At 45.0% G+C, this 22840-nt stretch overlaps 1 protein-coding gene across 1 annotated transcript in view; it reads left to right on the top strand.

Moving 5' to 3' along the window:
• LOC133346593 (ADAMTS-like protein 1) overlaps positions 1-21835 on the top strand; it is a 100848-nt gene extending 79013 nt beyond the window's left edge. Inside the window, 13 exon segments of the mRNA XM_061558261.1 lie at positions 301-454; positions 1386-2586; positions 4701-4828; positions 5442-5570; positions 6434-6511; positions 7006-7188; positions 8155-8292; positions 12777-12989; positions 13566-13752; positions 15082-15292; positions 16938-17047; positions 19104-19357; positions 20110-21835. Of these exon segments, the coding sequence (XP_061414245.1) occupies positions 301-454; positions 1386-2586; positions 4701-4828; positions 5442-5570; positions 6434-6511; positions 7006-7188; positions 8155-8292; positions 12777-12989; positions 13566-13752; positions 15082-15292; positions 16938-17047; positions 19104-19357; positions 20110-20216 (3093 nt within the window). The 3' untranslated portion in view covers positions 20217-21835.
• Positions 21836-22840: the final 1005 nt, after the last annotated feature.

The raw sequence follows: 22840 nt of genomic DNA, 5'->3' as shown, positions 1-22840 counted from the left end.
AGACCACCAATGTGTTATCCACATATCTAAACCAAGCAGATGGTTTTAGTGTGCTTGAAGCTATTGCTTTGTGTTTATTTATTCCCTATTAATTGTTTTAATTTCATTTACTACCATTCAAACATTTCCAATTTAGTTTTCCACTTCAAGCAGCGTCGGGCGTCACCGTGCTTACACGTGTTTTAACCGAGCTCGATTTCCTCTCCGCTGAACTCGTGATACTTTGTGAACATATTTAAACGTCTTACATTTTTTCACCTTCCCGTGACCCCCTCCCCCACCGCCCCCTCCCGCGCACAGTGCTCGAGAAGCTGCGAAGTGGGGACCCAGTGGCGTGCTGTCTCGTGTCAGACGCTGTCAGGCGCCGGGGAGACGCTGACTGTTGATCCGGCTGTCTGTCAATCGCTTCCCAAACCCCTCTCCACCAAGGTTTGCAGTCTTCGCCCTTGCACACGTGAGTGCTGCATCCCTTGAGCCTTTGCGTGCACATGGTTGTTTCCAACCATACTTCACCGCACTTGTCGGTGTGAGCCGGTAAAGTATTGGACCTGTTCAGATACAATTAATTTGCCACTTGGCTCGTTAAGTTAAAAGCGTGGTATGCTAAGCACTGTTGCCACTGCCCTCTCTCTCGATATTCATATGTTGGTCTTTGCATATTATGTAGATGTTCACATCATTAGAGGAAAACTCAAGCAACACATATGAATATTTATTTGAGATTTGTGCGGGCATACGTATCTGTGACACATTGTTGACGCGTTTTCAAATCATAATGATGTCACTAGGGTACAGCTGAGTGATGTGATTCACGTGGACAGCAGAGTAAAAATTCGGGAATCTACACACTCCCCAAAACTTTCACAAATTCTGGACGTCTGCTGTAATTGCACCTTACAGCTGCACAGTAAGACATCCGTGCAATAGCTCTCCTGGTGACAATCTGCATGAATGCCGCTGGAGATCTGCTGCTGGCGTGCATTCATGTGGTTCAGCCACACGTTAATGTGCATTGGGTTTGCAAGGACACTCGCTAGCTAAGAACTACGACTGCCCGAGCAGTGTCACGGCGACACCCTGCAGTGAATCTAGAAGCCCAATCTTGAAATGTAAATCATGATGATTCTTTACGCAGAAGTTAGGTGAAATGTAGTGAAACGGTCCCGCAGGACTGACATAGCATGCGGAGGCCTTTCGGTTCAAGTGGATTGACAATGGGCTAAATTTCTTAAATATTTATTTATCATTGTGATTAACTACTGCAAGTCACGTACGGTGGAAAAGAAGTTCAACATACATAATGTGGCGTTTTATAGCAAGTACTTTCCCCTTTGATATCCACATTTATTGTTGTTACTCATTCACTTTTCTCGGGGCTCACACAGATGGAAAAGGCAAGCAGAGCAACAGGAAGTCCACCAGGAAGGAGCCGCAGATTGCGGCGATGCACAAAGTGTACATCCAGTCGCGCTGGGATCGCCGGCTGCACTTTGACGTTGGCGGCCGTGCCTACTTGCACCCCAAGACGACGGTGGTCGTCCGCTGCCCCGTGCGCCACTTTGACAAGGCCCTCATCCGCTGGGAGCACGACGGGCTGCCCCTCGCCAACTCTTCGCGGATCGTCCTCGGACGCTCCGGTGCCTTGAAAGTGCGCCACCTGGAGCCCAGCGACATCGGCGTTTACACGTGCGTGGCGGGCTCGGCCCGAGAAAACTTCGCCGTCAAGTTGATCGGCGTCATCGGCAGCGGCGACGTTGGGTCGAGCCAGGGCTCGCGAGTGGCCAAGCAGAAGAGCGAGCCGGAGGAGTTGAAACACAACGAGGCCGCGAGCTCCGCCAGCAAGGAGATGGACGTGCAGAAGCTGCGCAAGCAAATCAAAGCGAACAAGTACGAGTTTTACAGGGACGATGGGAGTTTGTATGACCGGATTGTTCTCCGAGTCCTGGAAAAAAAGCTGGAGGCTAAAACGAAGCCGGCATCCGCTGAATCTTCCGACTCGGCAGAAAGAGATTACTCGTACGACGACATCATTAACTTGGATGCTTCCAATCCAGTGGCGTACATTACCGAGGAAGACAAACTGGAGGGCCTTATCAGAAACATCACCCTCCGCCTCCGAGGACAGCATCAAATCGGTGCCTCCGCTCAACCAGCGAAGGATCTGATTACCAAGAGCCCGACGCAGACTGTGAGCCCGAGAGCCGCCGGAGTGTTTGAGCAGGGCAAATGGGAGGGGAATCCTGACGTTGCATCCACAGCGGTGCCCACGAAAATCCCTCGCAGTCTCTCCGCAGAACCGGAGCCAACCACTGAAGAGCCTGGCGATGTTACGCACGCAGCTCAAGTGAACGATGGTTATCGAGCGTCCCCCAGGTTTACGAGTGCCCCCTACGAGGTTCCGGCTATCGAGAGAGAGGATCTACCATTAAGTCTCCTGTCTCACAAAGAGATCAGGGTGCAAGTGGGCCACCCGTTGCTCCTAAGCCATCGGCCCGAGGCCCTGACATTAAGCTGTAATGCACACGGAGTCCCTTCTCCTGTTATCACTTGGCTACAAGACGACACGCCTGTGGCTTTCGGCAACAGGTAACTTTCGCGTGATAATAATAATATTGTGAAACTTCCCTGATTCATCTGTATCTCCAGTCGTGTAAATATTGTGTCCGTGTCTGTGATTGTACGAGGAGCGGAGGCATAGTGGTACGCGTGCACTGCACTACGAACACTGCTGTGGATTACATCAGTTCCAAGTGATACCAGAACTTCTCCCGGACCTCTTCTAGATTGACTGAGACGTGACGAGCATCCCGTGCGTAGTGTAAAGCTAAGCACAGGAGAGGCAAAGGTGGTCGGGCGTGGTTCTGGCCACACCACTCCCTCATGCTCGTGTTGGCATGAGTAGGTACTCCCTAACAGCACTTGCATCACCATTCTGTGAGGATAGATGGGGGATCTTTGTCTTTGGGTATGGATGCATAAATCAGAAATGGAGAGATATAGGCAGGTGGGCAAGGCACTGGTCACACTCCAACCAGGTGTCCTGTGAGGACATTAATAGGTGCTCTCTAACAGCACTTGTGGAGTGATTTGTTGTTGTTGAGTATATGCGTATGCTGTGGGGTTGGAACACAGTGGTGTCTTCGCAACTGGTTACTCACTGGTGGTTATACTTTACCGGACGGTGATCCTAATGGTGTGATGTTGATTCCTGGCCATGCACATATCTGGTGTGGTGTCTCTGTGTTAACAAACTTGGTGTCAGCACTCGGAAGGCAAAGGCATCCCAACATGGTGCTGGCCTTGTGATGTGTTGCGAGCACCATAGCTCAATGGTATATCCATGATAGTAATAACTGAACTCACAACCGTGTGTCAATCCACTTTTGGATGAGGGCCTCTCCACACCGTGTTGGTCGTGTATAAACAATTCATAGAAATGCAGCAGAGATCAAATAATATAAAAATATAGAAATTTGCAGCCTTAATACATTTTTTGTAGTGATGGTGGTGGTGTCGTGTCAGGTTTGCCAACAAAAAAAGAGGAATCTTGATGAAAGTTCGTGCTGAAAACAATATAGCCATACGGGCTTGCAGGAAACTTAATTAACAAGATGTCGCTATCTCAATTGAGATCTTGACTACGATGCCCATCACTGGCCAGGGATCGCGCTGTTTGAGTGTTGAGGGATTAGAACGGCTCTTGTCAAAGCAACAACCTGAGACGACACAGCCAACCAGGTTGGTCCGGTATGCTGTAATCCGAGACTAATGCAAGGCAAATATACATGCGTCAGTGAGCATTCTGTGGGCCGCTTGCAAGCAAGCCTATTTATTGATCCCTAGACCCAACACATGCTTTGCTCATCCTGCAAGGGACGGAACGGTTGTTCATTCAGGACAATGCGGACGTATTATGGTTGTCCCGCATTCGTTGTCGTGGGCCATGATGTATTCACCGCTGGGCAAAGGTATGCCCAAGTCATTAGAGTCTTTCATGGTTCCACGATGTAATAATTCTAATTACTTTTTGGTTCTTTCGGTGAAGTCACGTAGAAAGAAAATAAATTAAATAATAGAATACGCCGTTTCGATTGCAACACAAGCAATCATCATCAGGTACGAATGAATGAGAAAAAAAAAACCTAGCAAACTTGAAAATATTATGCAATACAACACAGAGAGTCGGCTAATGTAACAGTCAACACCCCACCTGGTTGATTATATTTAGTCCAGCTCAGTGCTCCGTCGCTGATTTTGATGTCCTCTTTGGCGACTTAATTCCTTTGACTGCCATTCCATTCATCGTCTCGACCGCGGCTATCTTCCATTTTACTGATTAGTACTGCCAAAGCGCGCTTACTCTTTTTGTATGTATATAAGAAAAATTGGAAAGAGATACATTTATCGCAACCGTGTTAAATGAACATTGAATAGTGCACAGCAAAAGCATGAATGTAACTGCTCTTGGTTTATATATGTATGGTCTTCCCACATGGCTCAAAATGCTTAATTCTATTTAACAGGAGCACATATGCTGCTTTAAAAACGATTCAAGTCATACCACACGTCTTATGCAGACTCATTGTTCTGGGCTTGACAATAACCATTTTGGAAAAGGGCTTTGCGCACAGGTGCATAATCATTTTCTAGATAAACACTCTGTCACCGGTAATAAATAGTTGTCCGCAGTTTGCTTGCAGGGTTTCGGAGCAGACGGATGGCTGCCTGCGCATTGAACTGCCCGTCGAGTCTGACAGTGGACTCTACACCTGCCTGGCTACCAACCGGGCCGGCACGGACACCCTGTCCTCCCTCGTTACCATCACTGGTAAGCTCACGTTTCTCTCCCTCTTTCTCTCTCTCTCGCTCACTTGGCAACGTTGTACTTGCAGTGGGAAGTACATCAAAGCTCGAACACGTGAAAATTATGTAATTCAAGAAGAAATGTATGCACTGGCCATTTTAACGCGACTGTCAATGTCGGTGATTTTCTTTTGGCTGTGCAACATCGCTTCGCAGTGTGGGCATTCCATTAACCTCCCGGGTATTTGTAAAGCATAAAAATATTAATTTCATGTGAGCACCACTTCGTGGCAAAGTTAACAGTGATTCTGTGGATAGCTTGGACACCACCACAGCAATGCGGAATTTTCACCACTCACTGGTTTAAGGCTATGAGCAATAGATGAGTACTGCCTCATTTCCTGGTCATTCGAGCAGAAAATTACTTTGACTCTTGGCGAAATTCAATTATGCACTCATTATGAATACATGCATACTTTGTATATAATATTAATATGGATGTTATTTCTGGACAAGACTCAAGGCATTTATTTTTCTTAATTACATTTTGCTTCGCTGATGAAATGAATAATAAAAGAAAAAATGTCGACGTGTAATTGTTCGGTTGTTGTTTCGACGGATGTTGTTTTAATCAACAGCAGACTCTCTGATTAAAACTACGAGGGAGGTCATCACCGATCTGAGTTCGAGGTTCGTTGAGGTCAACGTTGGAGGCATGGTCCGGGTCCGGGCTGGCACAAACGTCACTCTGGGCTGCCATATGGACAGTAAGAGCTCTCGGCCATAAATTGCTTGCTTACTTTACGAGCACACGAAAGAGTACTGAATGTTTGTTTGGCTGTGACGGATTTAGATTCGACTGTGACCGTGACTCTTTTTGTCAAGCCTAATAAAACGAAAGACTTGATTGAGTATGTGATTTTTATGAGCGTACATATTTTAGATGCTTTCGAGAAAATGTCATGTCGCGTTCATTCACTCGTTCGTGTTTCATATGTGAAAGGAGCACAATTCGGGTTCTGTTTTCAGTTGTGTAAGTTAATGCAAAAAAAAGGTCCCCGAGGAAGGTTTACGGTCAAGAGACATTCCCAACACTGCAATGAAATGGACACCTTTGACCATACTGGCATGCACAAGGGTCAGGGGTTGCTTCATAGGTGGTGCATTGTCCCAAAACACATTTTAAAGACAAATTCGTTCCGACTTCTAAAGGTCAGTGCAGTAATCACAAACTATACACCACGTTTCTGTTTGTGTGTGTTGGTGGCCGTTTAAATGGAATCAACTGTAGCTTTTGTCCATTTTACTCTGTCGGGACGAAAAAAAGTACCCAATGCATGTGGATTTTGCTCTCCCAGGTCACACGCGGGTGGCGTAGATGTCTGGACACCCCCCCCCCCCATGAAAATTCCTAGATATGGATGACTCGGAGACGTTCCCACAAACAGTCAAACAGAAATCGTCGTATTTTCAAGTCCACACTTTTTTTCTCCCTTCAGCGAGGTTACATAAGTGCAGATTATCCTGGCGATGGGACCGTTAAATACGTCGTAACTCACAAGCAGAATCAGAATCTGAATATTTATTTATTCTGAAGGAATCCGATGAGCTATAAAGCTCTTTTTCACAGATGTCCAGTCGGGGCGGGTCAGAACGTTACAACAACAAAGAATACAAAAACACGATCGGAGTGAAAAGTACAAGAAAGGTAAACAAACACAAATAAAACTCAACCATCTCCATCCTACCAGAAAAACAGTGGGCGCAGTGCTGAGTCAGTATCCAGCAATTATATATATATAATATAAATACAGCTCAGTAGTTCAGTTGGATGAAATATGTGAAATAAAATATTTTATGTTATTTAAATTTTACCAAGTAAGGCCCACTGAGCTATATCACTCTTTCTCAGAAGCGACCTTGCCACAAATGATAGCTCAACGAAGTGGCTTATCACGTGGACATTTTACAGCAGTCAAATGCTCTAAATGCATGTTGATTTTAATAGTGGAGGGAAAAAAACCCAGAGGACCCGGAGAAAAACCCACGCGACCATGGGGGAGAACACGCAACCTCCAAATATACAGCCATCAGGGTCGGGATCGAACCCACGACCTCCTGTATACCAGCCGGGGTAGTTAACATCTCGCCATCGCGCAGAGATCATCTGTAACGTGCAGCCGTGTTTGTCCTCCTCCACAGGGCCATCCACAGTCGATACTGCATGGACGAGAGGTGGGGGAGACTTGGAGAGATCATTGCCTTCGCTCGCCAATGGTTCGCTGATTCTTGTGAACGTCACCGCAAAGGATGAAGGCGTGTACACGTGCACGACCAGCAGTCCCTTTGGCTCCGTCTTGGAAAGCACGACCCTCATCGTTCTCGGTGTGTACCTCCGCGCCGGTCTTTTTTGTTGAAACACGGTGACCTCGTTATAATATACAGTCTGTACTCCTACAATGCGTGTTTCCATAACGGGAATTTTATATAGCTCGATGAATGTATTAGGGAACATATTTTTTATAACGTGCATGCGAATTGGATATAACGCGATTGAATGAACAGAACCATGTCTCGCGAGTAGGAATAAGCAGTTGTACGGCTGGCCCGGCGTGGCATCACACAAGGAGGGATGCTGCTGGATGCTTCTAGATGCTACCCACGCGCCTCGGTCTTTGTTCAGCCAGCATACGCATCTAACGTGTTATCGCGGACTGTGCTTTACCCTATATTGTATCTTATTTATCATAACGCGATTTTTCCATAACGTGGTGTTGTTCAGGAATGCAACTACTGCATTAAAGGAGAACAAACTACATGTTTAATTTGTGTAATAAACTCCACGCAGTGGGTGAGCCCATAATTAGGTGTGTAAAGATGCATCGGTTTTGGCCGATTGAAATCTATTCTTACGTTCAAAATAAAAGCATGAACCGATGCATCGAAGACTGGTCATTGAACCGAATGGAGTGAACAAGTCGAGGCTGAACATATAAAAAACAGTCCGAACTAGACGGGTGTTGTTGTATCCGTTACAAGTGCCGATACAGTGCATGGAGTTTCATCTGAAATACACATTAATTCGTCGTTGTAATGGTGCATCGATTTGTTAATTAATATTGATTCTTCAGCTCATGATACAGGCATTCAACGTAATTTTTTATTCGACTGTGTTTTGTATACTGGGGTTCCACATGACGCCTCAAACTACTTATGCCACTACCTTTCAAATTTATATTGTTTAACCAAGCGCAAACTCAAAAGACCAGGGTTGTCTCATTCGCAACGTCACACATTAAATAATCGATTCCTGAATCAAATGGCAACCCCCGCACTGTCGCGATGTTGCAGAGCCTCCACGATTTCACCGCCACTCCGTGGAGGTGGCCGCCCTGCTTTCTGGGACAGCGGAACATGAGCACGCCGGGATGGTGTCACTCAGAGGAGACACCAGCCTCAATGTGCCCACTGGACACGACCTCATTGTTGGTGAGTGGACACTCTTTATTCAGTGGCAATTGGCGGGTCGAATCTTTGCTGTGGTAGCTATCTTTCGGCGTCACGGAAGCTAGGCTGGGAGCTGGGTGGTGGAGGGAAGGAAGAATAATTTTTCAGGGGCGGAATTATTTGCCCTCCTTTCGCTTAATTTTGGCATTTTACTGGGAGTGGTTTAAATTGGCCAATGTGATGCCAGAATATCCATCTCGTTGGGGTCGTGAGACCCGTATTTCAAAACTGTTTTCATCGATTCAATTTGAATAAATTATATATTAATCTATTTTATCTAAATTGATTTGAAATGAAAAAAGTGTAAGGATATTCATGAAACTGGCTACTTGTTTTAAGCTTTTAATTTTTTTTACTGTTTAAAATTATGTTGTCATCCGGCCTGTAGGGCACCCAGGCAATGATTGTGCCATTTTCCACTTACACACAAATGTAGGCTGCTATTCAAGTAGTTAGACACACATTGCAGAAGCTAGCCTTATTTATGTAGAAGCTCGACTTATTTTTTATCAGTAATAAGGTGGGTCGGCAGAACACATTGGCACCAAACTTTTACTAAACAAATGTGTGAACTGACAAAAGGATTGTTGCAAATGGTAACCTTGTTGCATTCCAGCAAAATTGTAGGCAGTCAAACAGTTTCTAATCTCCTTGTCACTCAGCATCATCATGGAGCTTGTACCCCTCAAGGTGCAATGTAAGACTGCAAATAACCCCGACTCAGCCCCATATGCTCAGCTGTCCACATTCAACCAGAAAAATAGTCGCTCCAAATGGAACCAAGGCAAAAGAGAAAAAGATGAAATGCATTGCGTGACGAGAGGATCGCGTTTCAGAATCGATGCCCCACAGAGTACATCAGATTGTATCTCAACCCGGTACATTTTTGTTTTCCTAAGACTTCGCATCCCACTTGTGCAATCTATCAAGCCGCCGGTCTGGCATGACCATGAGTAATGAGCGGCATTTGAGCTCTGGATGGATCCCCAGTGGTTCAGCTACCTCCTCGGTTGTTTGAATTTCTGCCGCGAGCTGCCCGGATTGAAGAATAGCCTCGTTTGTTTATTTGGTTTTGAACAAAGATATCTAACGTAGGACAGGGAGGGAATATCCATTCCTTTTACCTCCACTTCTGGATGCTGATAAAATCAGAAATCAGAATAATTATTCATACTGGAGGAATCCGAGGAGCTACAAAGCTCTTTTTCACAGATGTCCAGTAGGGGCTGGTCAAAACGCTACAACAACAAACAATACAGAAACACGATAGGAGTCCACAGTAGAAGAAAGGTACAAAGTACGAGAGAATGCATTGTTTAAGCCCCTGAAATCATTGTGAAAATCGCACACAACACGTGTACCGTTATTTCTGAGTTCACTTCTCAATGGATAGTTATTTAATTAGTTTTTGTGTGTGCACTTGTCCACTTCAAAATATGCACGTACGTGTAGTCTACAAAATTTAAATGACGTGGGAAAAAAAGTAAAGCAAAAATAAATACTTAAGGTAATAATATTTAGAATATATCATGCATAATAAAGTTGATGTCGAATTCTGGTATCCTTTTGCAAAAAAAGAAAGCAGACTTTGTCTCAGTTGGCTCTCTCGCGTTGTTCTAAATAAAGGTCACGAGCAGCTCATTAGCATGTCCAGTTAACGGTGTACTATTTTGCAGAGGACGTGGATTTCCAGCTGGAACGACTGCTTTGTTGAATTTAATATGAAACAGAAAAATGAGGGCATGCAATTGGGACCCTTTGAAAGTTACTTATGTATATAAAAAAATAAAGTCCTTTCAGATTCAATTTCCATTGAATGTAACCAGTTCCAGTTTTTCAGTGCACACTTATGAATTGATACAGTTTTATTATTTTTTGGTCATGAGCCAGTGAGATTTTTATTATTGTAGAATTAATTATTATTACAATGCTTTATTTATGATACATTTCCTAAATGTTCCTGGTGAAATATTCATTATTTCCGATAGAAATATGGCATACCAGAACGTATAATTGAAATGCCCATGACATTGTGTTGCACCTACTTTCTACTCAGTTATACAACTTATTTCAATACTGCGCAACTTTGCTGAACATTTAAAGAAAACATATTTACGCAATCATTTTCTATTTCATAAGATGTTGATCTTAACCTTCCATTTGAAAGACTTTGCAGTGGCTCACTCTTTCCACAAAATCCTAAATATGTTTAGATGTTTTTTTTCTGTTTCTTTGAGAAGCAAAGCACATGCATTTAATATCGCCAAATAATCACATTTATATTTATATATTTTTAAACTATATAAAATGTACATTTCCATAAATGTTGTATCCATTGCATTATACAATTGGCTTCCCATCTCTTAAAAGTGTTTCATTGGCTGAGCCAACTGCAGAAATAGGTCACAATGCAAACATTTTATATGAGTGGCCAAGAGATTCCATAAAAATAGTCCGTTTTCTCTTGGTAGTGTGTAATTTCCCCGGAGGGAGTCTTAAAGCAGGAACATTTTTAATCTCACAGAGATGTAAAATGTTAGCTTGTTAAGACTCAGCTATACAGGGATACTTGAACATTTATTTTACTGCATAGAATTTTTATCACCTACCCAACCCTAATGAATGATGAATGTTCGCTGGTGAGTGTTTTCCTTGCTAATAAATAAGAATGCGTCACTCGTTTGGAATAAAAATATGCCAGGATGTGTTTTATTTTTTGGAGTGGATTCATGTCAAACAGTATTAAACAATGTTACGTTAAATGTGAATTTTAAATCAACTTATACATAAAGTGCTCATTATTTATCCAGACAAGCCTCACGTAGTTTTCAAGACTTTTGTTTGTAGGGAGGATCATACTTGGAATGTTGGACTAATTCCGAAGAATGTAATGCAAGGATGATTTGGCTAAGGTTTACATATACAATGCTATGCTGTGAAGAATGCCCGTTACCTGAAAAGTCACAGGTTATATATATTTTTTCTTCGAAGGCAGCGTATGTTGACAATTGTTTTGAATTTTTTTTTGCTTTCAGAATTATTTTGCTGAGACTGTTTTGAGTGGACAACATTGTCCTGTGATCGTTTTGCTATGCACTTCTATCACTAACACAACCAGGAAGTTAAACTAAGTGTCTCATTTCCATGTTGACCCTGTGACATCAATACTGGTGCCAGGGTCAGTCGAGCTAAGAAAAAATACCGCGATCCAGTTCAAAAGGTAGCATACGGCTGTGGCACTGTGGATAATAATAATAACATTTTTTTATGAAGCACCTTTCACATTGAAATATCTCAAAGCGCTGTATGTAAAAAAAATAAAAACTACACTCACAAGCATAGATGACATCGAAGTAAAAAAGAAAACTAATAAATAACAATATCAAGGACAACCACACCTGGAAGCCAATCAAATTTAGAACAAACTATGATTAAAGCAAATAATAATTACACAGTAATACAATCAGACAAGAGGAAAAGCCAAGACATCAAATTGGTTTTACAATCTTAAGTTACAGGGAAAGCCTGTACAAATAGGTACATTTTAAGACGTGAGTTAAAAAGTGAAACAGACTAAGAATCCCGAATGGACCATGGAAGGGAATTCCACAGTCATGGATCTTGGCTGAGGAAGGCTCCATCTCCCATAGAACAACACAGTCTTGTCTTTGTAATGATGATGTGTGGCTGGGATCATAACACAGAGGGTTTCGCAGTAAATATTCATGAAACACAATTGGCGTTTTGGGTGAGGCCACGTAATGATGATGTAATTACGTGCCCTAACCCAGCGGTCAATTATCCATTGTGATTGGGATCAGTCTGGCCAGATTTAGGATCACAGGCTCTTCAGCCGAGTCTTGTTCCAGTACAATACCCACACAGTTTCCCCACTGGTCATGGAAACGAGGCATCGGATTATTGTGTTATTTCAGAGACAGAATTGAGTTCCACAGCCACGCTGTGCATGGAAAGACAGAGGATGAGAAATATTCCATCCTGCAGTCAGGCAGTTGGGTGCAGTACAGAAGCTGCCGTCGTTTAACGGTTAACTCACTGGACTTGCAATACAGAGGCCACTGGTTCAGTTCGTTCTCATGGCGTGGCAGTTGAAACAACAGGGCAAGTTTTCTTTTCTTTCCCAGCAGTCGAAATTGGTCCACTGCAGACAGTTCATCAGCAATTATTGCTTGAAGCGTGTAAAATGTGACGACTGCAACCCCTGGCCAGCGTTGAAGCGTTGTATTTGGGAACCACTTCCGCCGGCGGTGGTATGAGCAAGTAAATTTCAGGGCCGCATGTTTAGCTTTTTTTTTACCTTTTACAAATGAGACGAGTATGTTGAACTTCTATTGCACCGTCCCTTGCCAACCGTGCTAACCGTAGATGCGATTGCTGCATTTCGCCTTTCTCACCTTCACTTGTGTTTTGTCTGTTGTTGTTTTTCTTTTTTTTCTCTTCCTCAGGCTGCCCGGTTGCAGGCAACACCAAGCCCAATATGACGTGGTACCTGGGCAGCCAGCCTGTGCAGAGCTTGCCTGGGTTGTCGTACCAGCTCCTGGCTGGGGAGCAGGTTCTGCGCTTACGCGGTGTTGTTGGGCCCTGGGATGGCCCCGTGCGCTGTGTGGCCCAGAACGAGGCTGGCACCTTGACCGCCACGCTGCACATCGCTGTTGGTGGTGAGCATCAATGTGGGAGGCTCTTACATTTCACAGCTGGAACAAAGCACATACATCATCATCATCGTTAACGAGGGGAATTATAACATGTGTATAGTATATGCAACTGTGAAATTCCTTTGCTGTTTATTATGGTGTACAAATATATGTGTGTGTTGGAATTTAATCGAATATATCAGTATTATACACCAAGAACAATATTTTTGCAAAGCAATTGTTTATCCTCACCATCTCAGTTAAAGTCCCACAGTGCCTGACTCATTATCTTTGGCTGCTGTAATCCTTTCAAGGATACTGCCGTTGGTCTTATTACAGAGAGGCATTTTCTCTGTATTTTAACAGTGTTCTTTGGCATTGTTAAAATTAAGGCCAAAAGTGCATTAGTTATCATTTACAGTATTTACTTATCCTATGGTTCATATAAACAACATTATTGCTGGCTTATACATTTTGGGCTCAGATCCCAAACTTCTTTGCCGCACTGAAGGGAACAGTTAACAAGCTCCTTTGACACTAAGGGGTTAGATTAAGAATAATTACTTTCAATATCAGCGGCATATCTGGGTTCACTCCCAGAATCGAGCTGGACGCCGGGGGAGCCGTCCCCTTGTTCGGCAAGCTGTGGAAACACTGGCGCGCAGTCCTGGCGTCTGCGCTGCGTCCGAGACGACCTGGAGGAAGTGGACGCCTCTCTCTGCCAAGGCCTCCCGAAGCCGTCATTAGCTGCACCGCAGCAGTGCAACCGGAGAGACTGCCCACCAAGGTGAGCCAATCACATCGACAGAAATGCTCTGGGGGCCGGGACACGGACGGTCGATGTTCGGTCGTCGCGTCGATGCCGTTGGTCGCGACTTCTCGCCTGGCAGAGTGGGCCATTTCGATTTAACGCTTTCGTGACTGCAGGGATTCATCTTCTTGGTTCTTTCGGTAAAGTCACGTAGAAGGGAAATAATAAAATAATAAAAATAAAACATAATAAAATAATTCTCACGACGTTTCGGCCACAACGCAAGCAGCCGTCCTCAGGTGAAGACAGACCTGGTCTTCACCTGAGGACGGCTGCCACAACGCAAGCAGCCGTCCTGGTCTTCACCTTCACCTGAGGACGGCTGATTGCGTTGTGGCCGAAACGTCGTGAGAATAATTTTATTATTTTTATTATTTTATTATTTCCCTTCTACGTGACTTTACTGAAAGAACCAAGAAGATGAGAGTGGGCCATGCGAAGGCTGCCATCTCCCACTCCAAGTGGCCGGGTGGCTCGCGAGTCAGGAACGCTAAACTAGAAGAGCTCAGGACCTGGGTTCGAGTCCAAGTTACGGCCGCCTGTTGATTGAACTGTTGATTGTGGTGAGTAGATGGTATTAGCCCGGTCATAAACAAATAGATCACAGACAAATGATTGTGTTCAATCAATTTGTGTTTTCACTTGATTTTCCATAAATTGTTATGGTACTCCCATCTGCTCAAAGATATCTGAGGAGCATGGAAGAGGAGGCCAAAATAACCCTCCAGAGAAGCTTTCGAGAGCTTCCTCTCATGTAGGCCCAGCAATGGTCCGAACAAGCGATGGCAAGGTCTATATAACTCTCCAGATAGGTGTTTGAACGAATGGCTTTCGGGGTGGCGATATGTTATCTCTCTCGCATGGTATGAAGAAGGTTATGGGTTTGATACAGAACCCAACGCCTAACGCCTGTGAATTTGGAGTTTGCGTATTATTTCCGCTCGTGGTGGTTGCGTAGATTTTTCTCCAGGTTCCTCCGGTTTTTGCCCTCCTCCGCATTTATGAACCATGCCTTTCGATTTATTCGGCTACGAGAAAATTCCCACGTATGATGACACTAAGCCGCTTCGATGAGCTATCATGTCAGAGTCAGAATCTTTATTTAGACCGGAGGAATCCGACGAGCTATGAACCTCTTTTTCACACATCTCCAGGAGGCCAGGATGGGGGGGGGGGGGGTGTCAACAAAGCTACAACAACAAATTAACGTGTGGCCAGGCACACCTCTGAGAAAAGAACACGCAGCTCAATGGGCATTCCCATGTAAAAAAAAAAAAATGCGAATGAATTTGTGTTCCTTTCCAGCTGGAGCGTCGAGGAATGGGGCACTTGCTCACGCTCGTGCGGAGGAGGGATGCGCCTGCGTCGCGCCACCTGCCAGATGCTGTCCTCGGACGGAGAGGTGACCCCGCTGCCCGTGGAACTGTGCGAACACGACGCCGGCCTGCGACCCACCGAGGAGGAGGCGTGCGCCACGCACGACTGCCCTCACTGGGTGGCGCTCGACTGGGGGCAGGTACTGGCTGCACCACGATGCACCGCGGACAAATCCGGGAATGGTGAGAAGCGACCGGTCGCGTAAACAAGGCGATAACACACTCCTGGTAGGAACGTTGGGTTGCTCGGTCAATGGCCAGGGTCAACGGCGGCGTGGTGTATTCCGCAAATATGGCCGATTGTGAGGGCGGGCACAAGCCGGCATGAGTAGGTTAAACGTTGAGTTTTATAAGGGCACCACGGGGTGACCAGCCCCTCCCCACCCAGCCCCACCCCTCCCACCCCCCACCCAGCCCCACCCTCCCCACCCAGCCCCTCCCCACCCAGCTCCTCCCCACCCTCCCCACCCAGCCTCTCCCCACCCTCCCCTCCCCACCCAGCCCCTCCCTCCCCACCCAGCCCCTTCCTCCACGACGGATGGACACAATAATCCCCTGTGGGCTGGTGTAACCAGGAGGACCCTACCAGTAAAACGGTGTACAATTGTCCATCTTTGTGTCGCTGCTGCCTGTCGGTCGGGGACGTTTGCTCAAATGTATTATCGTGGTGATCCAAGACAAGACGACCACAATGCACTTCTGCAGGAAATGATGATGCTTTTTTGCATAATGCACAAAGGCTGAGCGCTTTTTACACTTGTTTTTATTTGTTTGAAATATACTGTGGCATAGGTGTGAACAATAGAGCTGTTAAATTTTGATTTAAAGCTTTCGTGACTGCAGGGATTCATATTATTGGTTCTTTCGGTAGAGTCACGTAGAAGGGAAATAATAAAATAAATAAAAATTCTATTTTTTATAAAAAAATATAAAAAATAAAAATATATATTGTTTTATATTTTTATTATTTTATTTTTATTTCCCTTCTACGTGACTTTACCGAAAGAACCAAGAATATTAGAGCTGTTGACAATGATCACAGAGAAATGTCTCTTATCTTACCTATAATGGTAAAGGTGCATCCCTGCAATTGCCTATTCATGCCTCTGCTGGCAGAAAAGCCTCCATCAGAGGGCGCTCTAGACAGCCCCTCTAGAGGGTATTTGGCGTACTCTTTCATCGTGGATGAGTAGGCGAAATAAATTCATTTGAAATTAAAATAACTATAATCACACAATGAGCAAAAATAAAATTCACAGCCCTTTGTCAAGTCACTGCTGGATGTAGGCCTCCCCACGCCATGCCGGGTCATGGATATTCGTTTGACCATACTTCACCACACTCGTCAGCGCAGGTTAGTTGAAGAGGGGCCCAGGACAAGCTCAGATGATATCACTCACCACGAATGTTAACCATTGTCCGGAATCTAACTCAGGTTACCGGATTCGTCGTATAGTGTGTTAACAACTGTTATACACCGATCCACTATCTGTGACTATACGCGATATATGAGTGTGATACGCGAGTTTAACCGTTCACGTAGCAAGTGCCTTTTAGTGGCATCGCATTGTACAATTCTGTCCACAAATATTCCAACTTCCCTTTTCACCCTGCCACGGGGAAGGACCGGTGTCCAAAAACAATTAGACCCCCGTGTATATTTGCCGTTCTGAGGCAATGCCGATGACAGACGGTGGCATTGAGCTGTGTGTTTGGTCTCTGCTCAAGTCTCAAGGGCTTCCGAAGAGTGACTCTGGTGACCGGACCGCGTTGTTTTCTCGACAGTGCACCGGGCGTTGCGTGGGATGGATGACAGGGACCAAACATCGACGGGTCTCTTGCCGCACTACGAACGGGACCCTCGTGCCTGACAGTGCCTGTGACAAATCCTCCAGGTGAAGCCTCCCTTGCCACTGATGCTCCGGCGAACTCACTTGCTGCTTTTCATAAGCAGGGCAGCTAAAGCGAGGGGGGAATATGGGGGGGTCTAGTTGTGTGTGTATACGTATGTTGAACTTCTCTCGCACCGTACGTAGACAAGCGTGCTGATCAGAGGTGCGGGGGGAAGGACAACAAACTAAACACAATAAGTAATATTAAAAACAAGCTTTTTTTAAAACACGCTTTTATGAAATGTACTAGTAATGGCAGAACTCCACGACTCCAGGAAGTGGCCCCGAAGCTTGCCATAACGTAAGGGACTGTGGTCATTTACAGCCAACGTCAGTTGAGCATGGCCAATTAGACCCAAGCCGAAACATAACATATAAAAAAGAATGTTTAAAAATATATATTTTATTTTTTATGATAGAATATAGTATTGTCATCAGTATGACATAAGTATACAAAGTTTGCAATAGATACCACATTGGGAATTTGGTTAAAATTGAGTTACAAGATTTGAGGATACAACAACGAAAACAACAACAACAACAAGAGATAAAGTGAGTTAATTAAAAGCGTGTAAAAAGTGCCCCTTCATGGAACGCGTTAGGTTGAATGCAGAGGGAATGGATTTGCACAACGTGTTATTACACTGGTACACGGAAGGTCGACGATGAAGTTTTGTTCACTGAGAAGGCTGCACCACATTTCCACAAGATGCCATCTCAGCACGCCCCCGATGATTTCCTCTGTTATGAATATCTGCTTTATGACATAATCATCATTGTCATCATGGTAGTGTCGTCGTTGGGTATGACACTCAAGTACTTTCTCGCACAATTGTCTCATTCAGCATCCGAGAAATGTATCCTGAGCTCACAATGCTGAGCTGCACTGATTGAACTTAACTGCATCGTTTTTTTTGGTGCTCTATAGCTCTCTGATGTGTTTTCGGTTTGCCAAACAGCACACGGCGCAACCCAAACGCACACAGGAGAGCTGTGGTAATATGAATCCACTGGCACGTTTATTCATTTATTTTAAAACATCGCACACTATTATGAGTTTCCACTCGGTACACGTTGTAGAAACATTGCCATGTTTTAGATAGAGACATTTATGCACGTGTGCCGCTTACCCTGGCTGGCTGCGCAAGAGGCGGAGGTGGTGGGGGGGGGGTGCGTAACTGCCGTTAAATCGAGATCCCTTCTTGGTTGTTGCAACGTTTTGAGAAACTCGAGGAGTTTCACGTTGGCGCTCGGGCATGTGGCGCGTGTGTGCGTGGGCGCGCGTGTGTGTGCGTGCGTGTGTGTGTGTGCACGTGTGTGCGTGCGTGCGTGTGTGTGCGCGTGTGTGTGTGCACGCGTGTGCGCGTGTGCGCGTGTGTGTGTGCGTGTGTGCACGCGTGTGTGTGTGCGCGTGTGTGTGTGTGCACGCGTGTGTGTGTGCGTGTGCGCGTGTGTGTGTGCCTGTGTGTGTGCGCGTGTGTGCGTGTGTGTGCGCGTGTGTGCGTATGTGCGTGCGTGTGTGTACGCGTGTGTGTGTGCGCGCGTGTGTGCGCGTGTGTGCGCGCGTGTGTGTGTGCGTGTGCGCGTGTGTGTGTGATGCGTGCGTGTGCGCGCGCGTGTGTGCGCGTGTACGTGTGTGTGTGCGCGCCTGTGTGTGTGCGTGTGCGCGCGTGTGTGTGTGCGCGTGTGTGTGCGCGCGCGTGTGTGCGCGCGTGTGTGCGCGCGTGTGTGTGTTTGTCTTTGTCTTGGGGAGCGGTAGTGTAGCGGTTAGCGCGCTGCGCTATGAACCTGGCGACACGGGTTCGATTCCCGCTCGCGGCCAACACCAGTGACGATTATCTGAACCGGTCCCGGGACTCCCCTAGGTCGACTCAGCCTCAAACGAGTACCTGGTGCGGTGTGCAAACATCGCCACTGGGGAAACAAAGGCGGTCGGGCGTGGTGCTGGCCACCCACCCCCTCGCTCGTGCTCGCTAACAGCACTTGCCCCCGCAGTCTGTGAAGGCTATACGGGTGATCTTTATCTTTGTGCGCGCGTGTCTGTGCGCGCGTGTCCCAGGCCGGCACTGAGCCAGAATTGCAGTGCGGAGGCGTGCGCGGGCGAGTGGCTCCCGGGCCGCTGGAGCGAGTGCACGGCCACGTGCGGCAGCCACGGCTTCCAGTCGCGCCGCCTGGAGTGCGCCAGAGCCACGGCCGATGCCCCTGGCGGCGGCGGCGGTGGCGGTGGCGGCGGCGGCGGCGGCGAGCATTCTTGCGCTTGGCAGCCCAAGCCCATCACTTGGCAGCGCTGCAACATCATCCCTTGCGAGAAAGGTGCAAGGGCGGCAGAGCCGGCAAGCTCGGCTTTATAGCCGCGCTGCTGTGTTGTTATTGTTGTTGTTATCACACACCAGTAAAAAAAGCGTGGATTGTTTGTTTTTGCATTGCACGTATTGTGTGTGTGTGTATGTATACTGCGGCGACCCTTTTGTGGGTCGTAAACTATTAAACACAAAACTGTTCCCTGCACCCACAGCTAAAATCACGCTCTCGTATGTCACTACGTAGTGATTCTGGCGTGTGCCCATCTTTGTGTGTCTGTGTGTGTGTGTTGAGTGGTACTTCACGTGGTCTCAACGTGCACATAGCCTGGCACAAGCGTCGTGTTGACGTCACCGCCACTTAGTGGCGAATTGCGGTTGTTGTTGTTGAGCGGTGGTGCCGTAGTTAGAGCGCTGCACTACAAACCAATCGACCCGAGTTCAATTCCCGGCCACGGACAACGTCGGTGGCAAATATTGAAACTGGTTCTGAGCTGAGTAAACCCATAGGCTGAGTCAACCCCTCGGTAAACCCCTAGGTTTACTCAGCCTGGTGTGGCGTGCAAATATCAGCATTGCGGAGGCAAAGGCAGCCGAGCGGTGGTGCTGGTGGCCACATCACCCTCATCGTGCACCACGCCAGCCTTCATAGGCGCTCGCTAACAGCACTTGCCCCAAAAGTTTGTATACAGGAAGAATCCAAGTGTGGGGTGCATGGAAGCTGACACATGTGCCTTTGTTGTGTATTTCTCTTCCATTTTTCAGGTGAATGTAAAGACACAACCAGGTACTGTCACCTGGTGAAACGGCTGAAACTTTGCCAGCTGATGATGTACAAGCTGCGCTGCTGTGAGTCCTGCAAAGATTTGTGAAGAGAAAAGACAAAAAACACGGAGAAGGGAAAAAAAGTCTCTGCCTGTAAATGGGTTGAAACGCAGGGGAGGAAAAAAGAATTGCGGTCATATGACGATAAAACATGAAAGGACACATGTGGATTCTTTACGAAGAGGAATGGCACCTTTGGCAATTCTTATTATTCCAAACAGACGTCTGTGTGGAGAGAATCGAATTGTTTTTAAAATGAACAAAATAAAAAGCAAACGTGGATGGTAACGCCTACCGTAGGTTTTCTCAATGTTGTGAACCAGATCGTGATTGCATTTTCGGAGACACAACTTTTTCGGGGATGCAAGTTTTTCCCCTTCTGTACGTTATTCACCGCGGCAACAGGACGAAGCAACATTTTTTTTCTTGGATACAATCAAGACGGTTGCTGATATCAGAATCATTGCTGTAAATAGCTGAAGCTTATATTTCAAGAACATTTAATTTTAATCCAGGAAATGTGATAGGAAAAAAAAATCGTTCACGGACCCTCATGCCATGAAATAAAAATGAAAGAGAAGATTAGAAAAATCAATTTTTATATTTTTGTCAACACGCCGTTTTAAACTAACATGACATTTCTTCTCAAAGTGTTTTTTTCCACGTGTATTTTAAAGATGGATATTTCTCGTGAAATGAACTAAATTATGTGTTTTTTTGTATCACCTGATATTCCTAAAAAAATTGACAAGTTAGGAGCAATTACTAACAACACACAATACAGTATTTACTGAAACTGAACTTAAAAAAGAAATACTTTGTATTATGTTACACGGTTGGTAATGTTCACATTTATTTTAAAGTGAAAGCAGTATTATGAAAAATAAATATATAAAATAATATTAAATAACAACAAATCAAACGCTAAGACGAAATACGGAAAGACTGCAAAAATGTTGCATTCATATCCTGCCTTTTTTTTACATCGGCTAATTATGCTTTGTCCGTGATGTTTAATCTATTTGTAATTTTAATACAAGGTAGTTTAAAGTAAACATTTGTAAATAATTTATGAACTACATTTGTTTTTTTTTTATTAAAGTGCAATAAATATGGTTGTATAATATGTTACGGTAAATAAATGTGTGGTTTTTATTTGTCATTGGGTCTTACAGCGCTTGCTACCAAAGCTAATCTGCTTAGAGAGAGCACTTAGGGCTTACTGTGCTACACAAACACTTTTTTGTTAAATCGTACATTTTAAACTTGCATATATTTTTATTGTATTGTAACATGTTGCATGCATGGTCTGTCAAAAGATGTACCCTGTCAAATTTGATTTTGAGAAAGAATAAGTTACGAGAACATGTGAAATGAACTGTTTCTTAACAATACGAAATATTTTAATGATAGCCTGAATTAATTGAAAGTTTTATGCAACTAACAGTCAATTGAAATTCATCACGTTGTTGGGTAGTTTTATTAGAATGAATAATTTAACAACTTTCCATATTTATATATACACTACTTCCCGTTCTCTTCAATATGATCCGTCCTGTGTGCAATTGCGTTTGTGTGTTTTCATTATCGCAGTTAATCACATACTTAATGTCTGGAAGTGTATCAAAATATGTGAAAAGTACATTAATAAATCTAGAGCATTATAGATTACCTCTTGTATTGATCAATGTTCCAACAATTGCTTTTGTTTTTCATGGTAAAAGTCAAATTGGCTATGGTATACGTGCGATATATTTGCCAGTGCAATTAATGCATGAAAAAAGTGATTTCCCGCTCAAATGACCATTGAGGCAGTGCTCATGTCCTGTTTATAGCCCTGAGCTAGTGGTGGAAATTCCACATTCCTATAATGGGGGTAGTCTATGTGCAGGACAACCACTCTTGACTTCCCCACAAAGTTATACTTGTTTTAATGACCCCTGAGAGATGATGGGCTGAGTTCACCCCCAACCAGGATTTGAATTCGTAACATTGTGATTGTGTGCTTCCCGCTCCAGCACTGAGCTCAACTGTATGGTGTTTTAGGAGGAATGTGCTCACGGGAATAAAAAAAAACTCAACACATTTTTCAATAACACAGCCTTAAAGGGAAATACTATATATTGTATATAAAATAGGTGACGTTTTAGGCAATGGTGCTTCATCTTATTTATGCCCGATGAAGATTGGATGTTGCCCAAAAACATTGTTATATTTTTCCTTTTAAAGCACTGTTATTGAGAAATGTATTGAGTTGTTTGTGCTTATGCACCACAGCCAACGCTATCACCAATGAATGGTGTTTCACAGGAATGGATTGGTGTTAAAGATGCTGAAATGCTGCAGTTGTTAGCACCCTGGTCGTGCAATCCAGACGTGGATCTTTCGGCGTGGCAATTGCTCCTTCCTTTGTCCACCCAGCAGTATAAATTAGTACACCACGAGTAGCTGATCGGCAGGTCCACGTATAGTGTACATTGAATTTTTTTCGCACCGTTTGTATCCGACCGTGCTAATCAGAGGGGTGGTAGGACAGCAAACAAAATAGTGTTCAAAAGATTCGAGTTTTCAATCTAGATTTAGAAGTGCATTGCTCCAGTGGCTTCCTAATATCGGAAGGAAGAGCGTTCCAGACGGCCGCAGAAGCGCACTTTGAAAGCGTGTGATGCGG

Source organism: Lethenteron reissneri, chromosome 24 (genome assembly GCF_015708825.2).
Source record: "Lethenteron reissneri isolate LAM-NWPU_2019-01 chromosome 24, ASM1570882v1, whole genome shotgun sequence".
Taxonomy (NCBI): domain Eukaryota; kingdom Metazoa; phylum Chordata; class Hyperoartia; order Petromyzontiformes; family Petromyzontidae; genus Lethenteron; species Lethenteron reissneri.
This window is presented reverse-complemented; position numbering and strand designations above follow the sequence as displayed.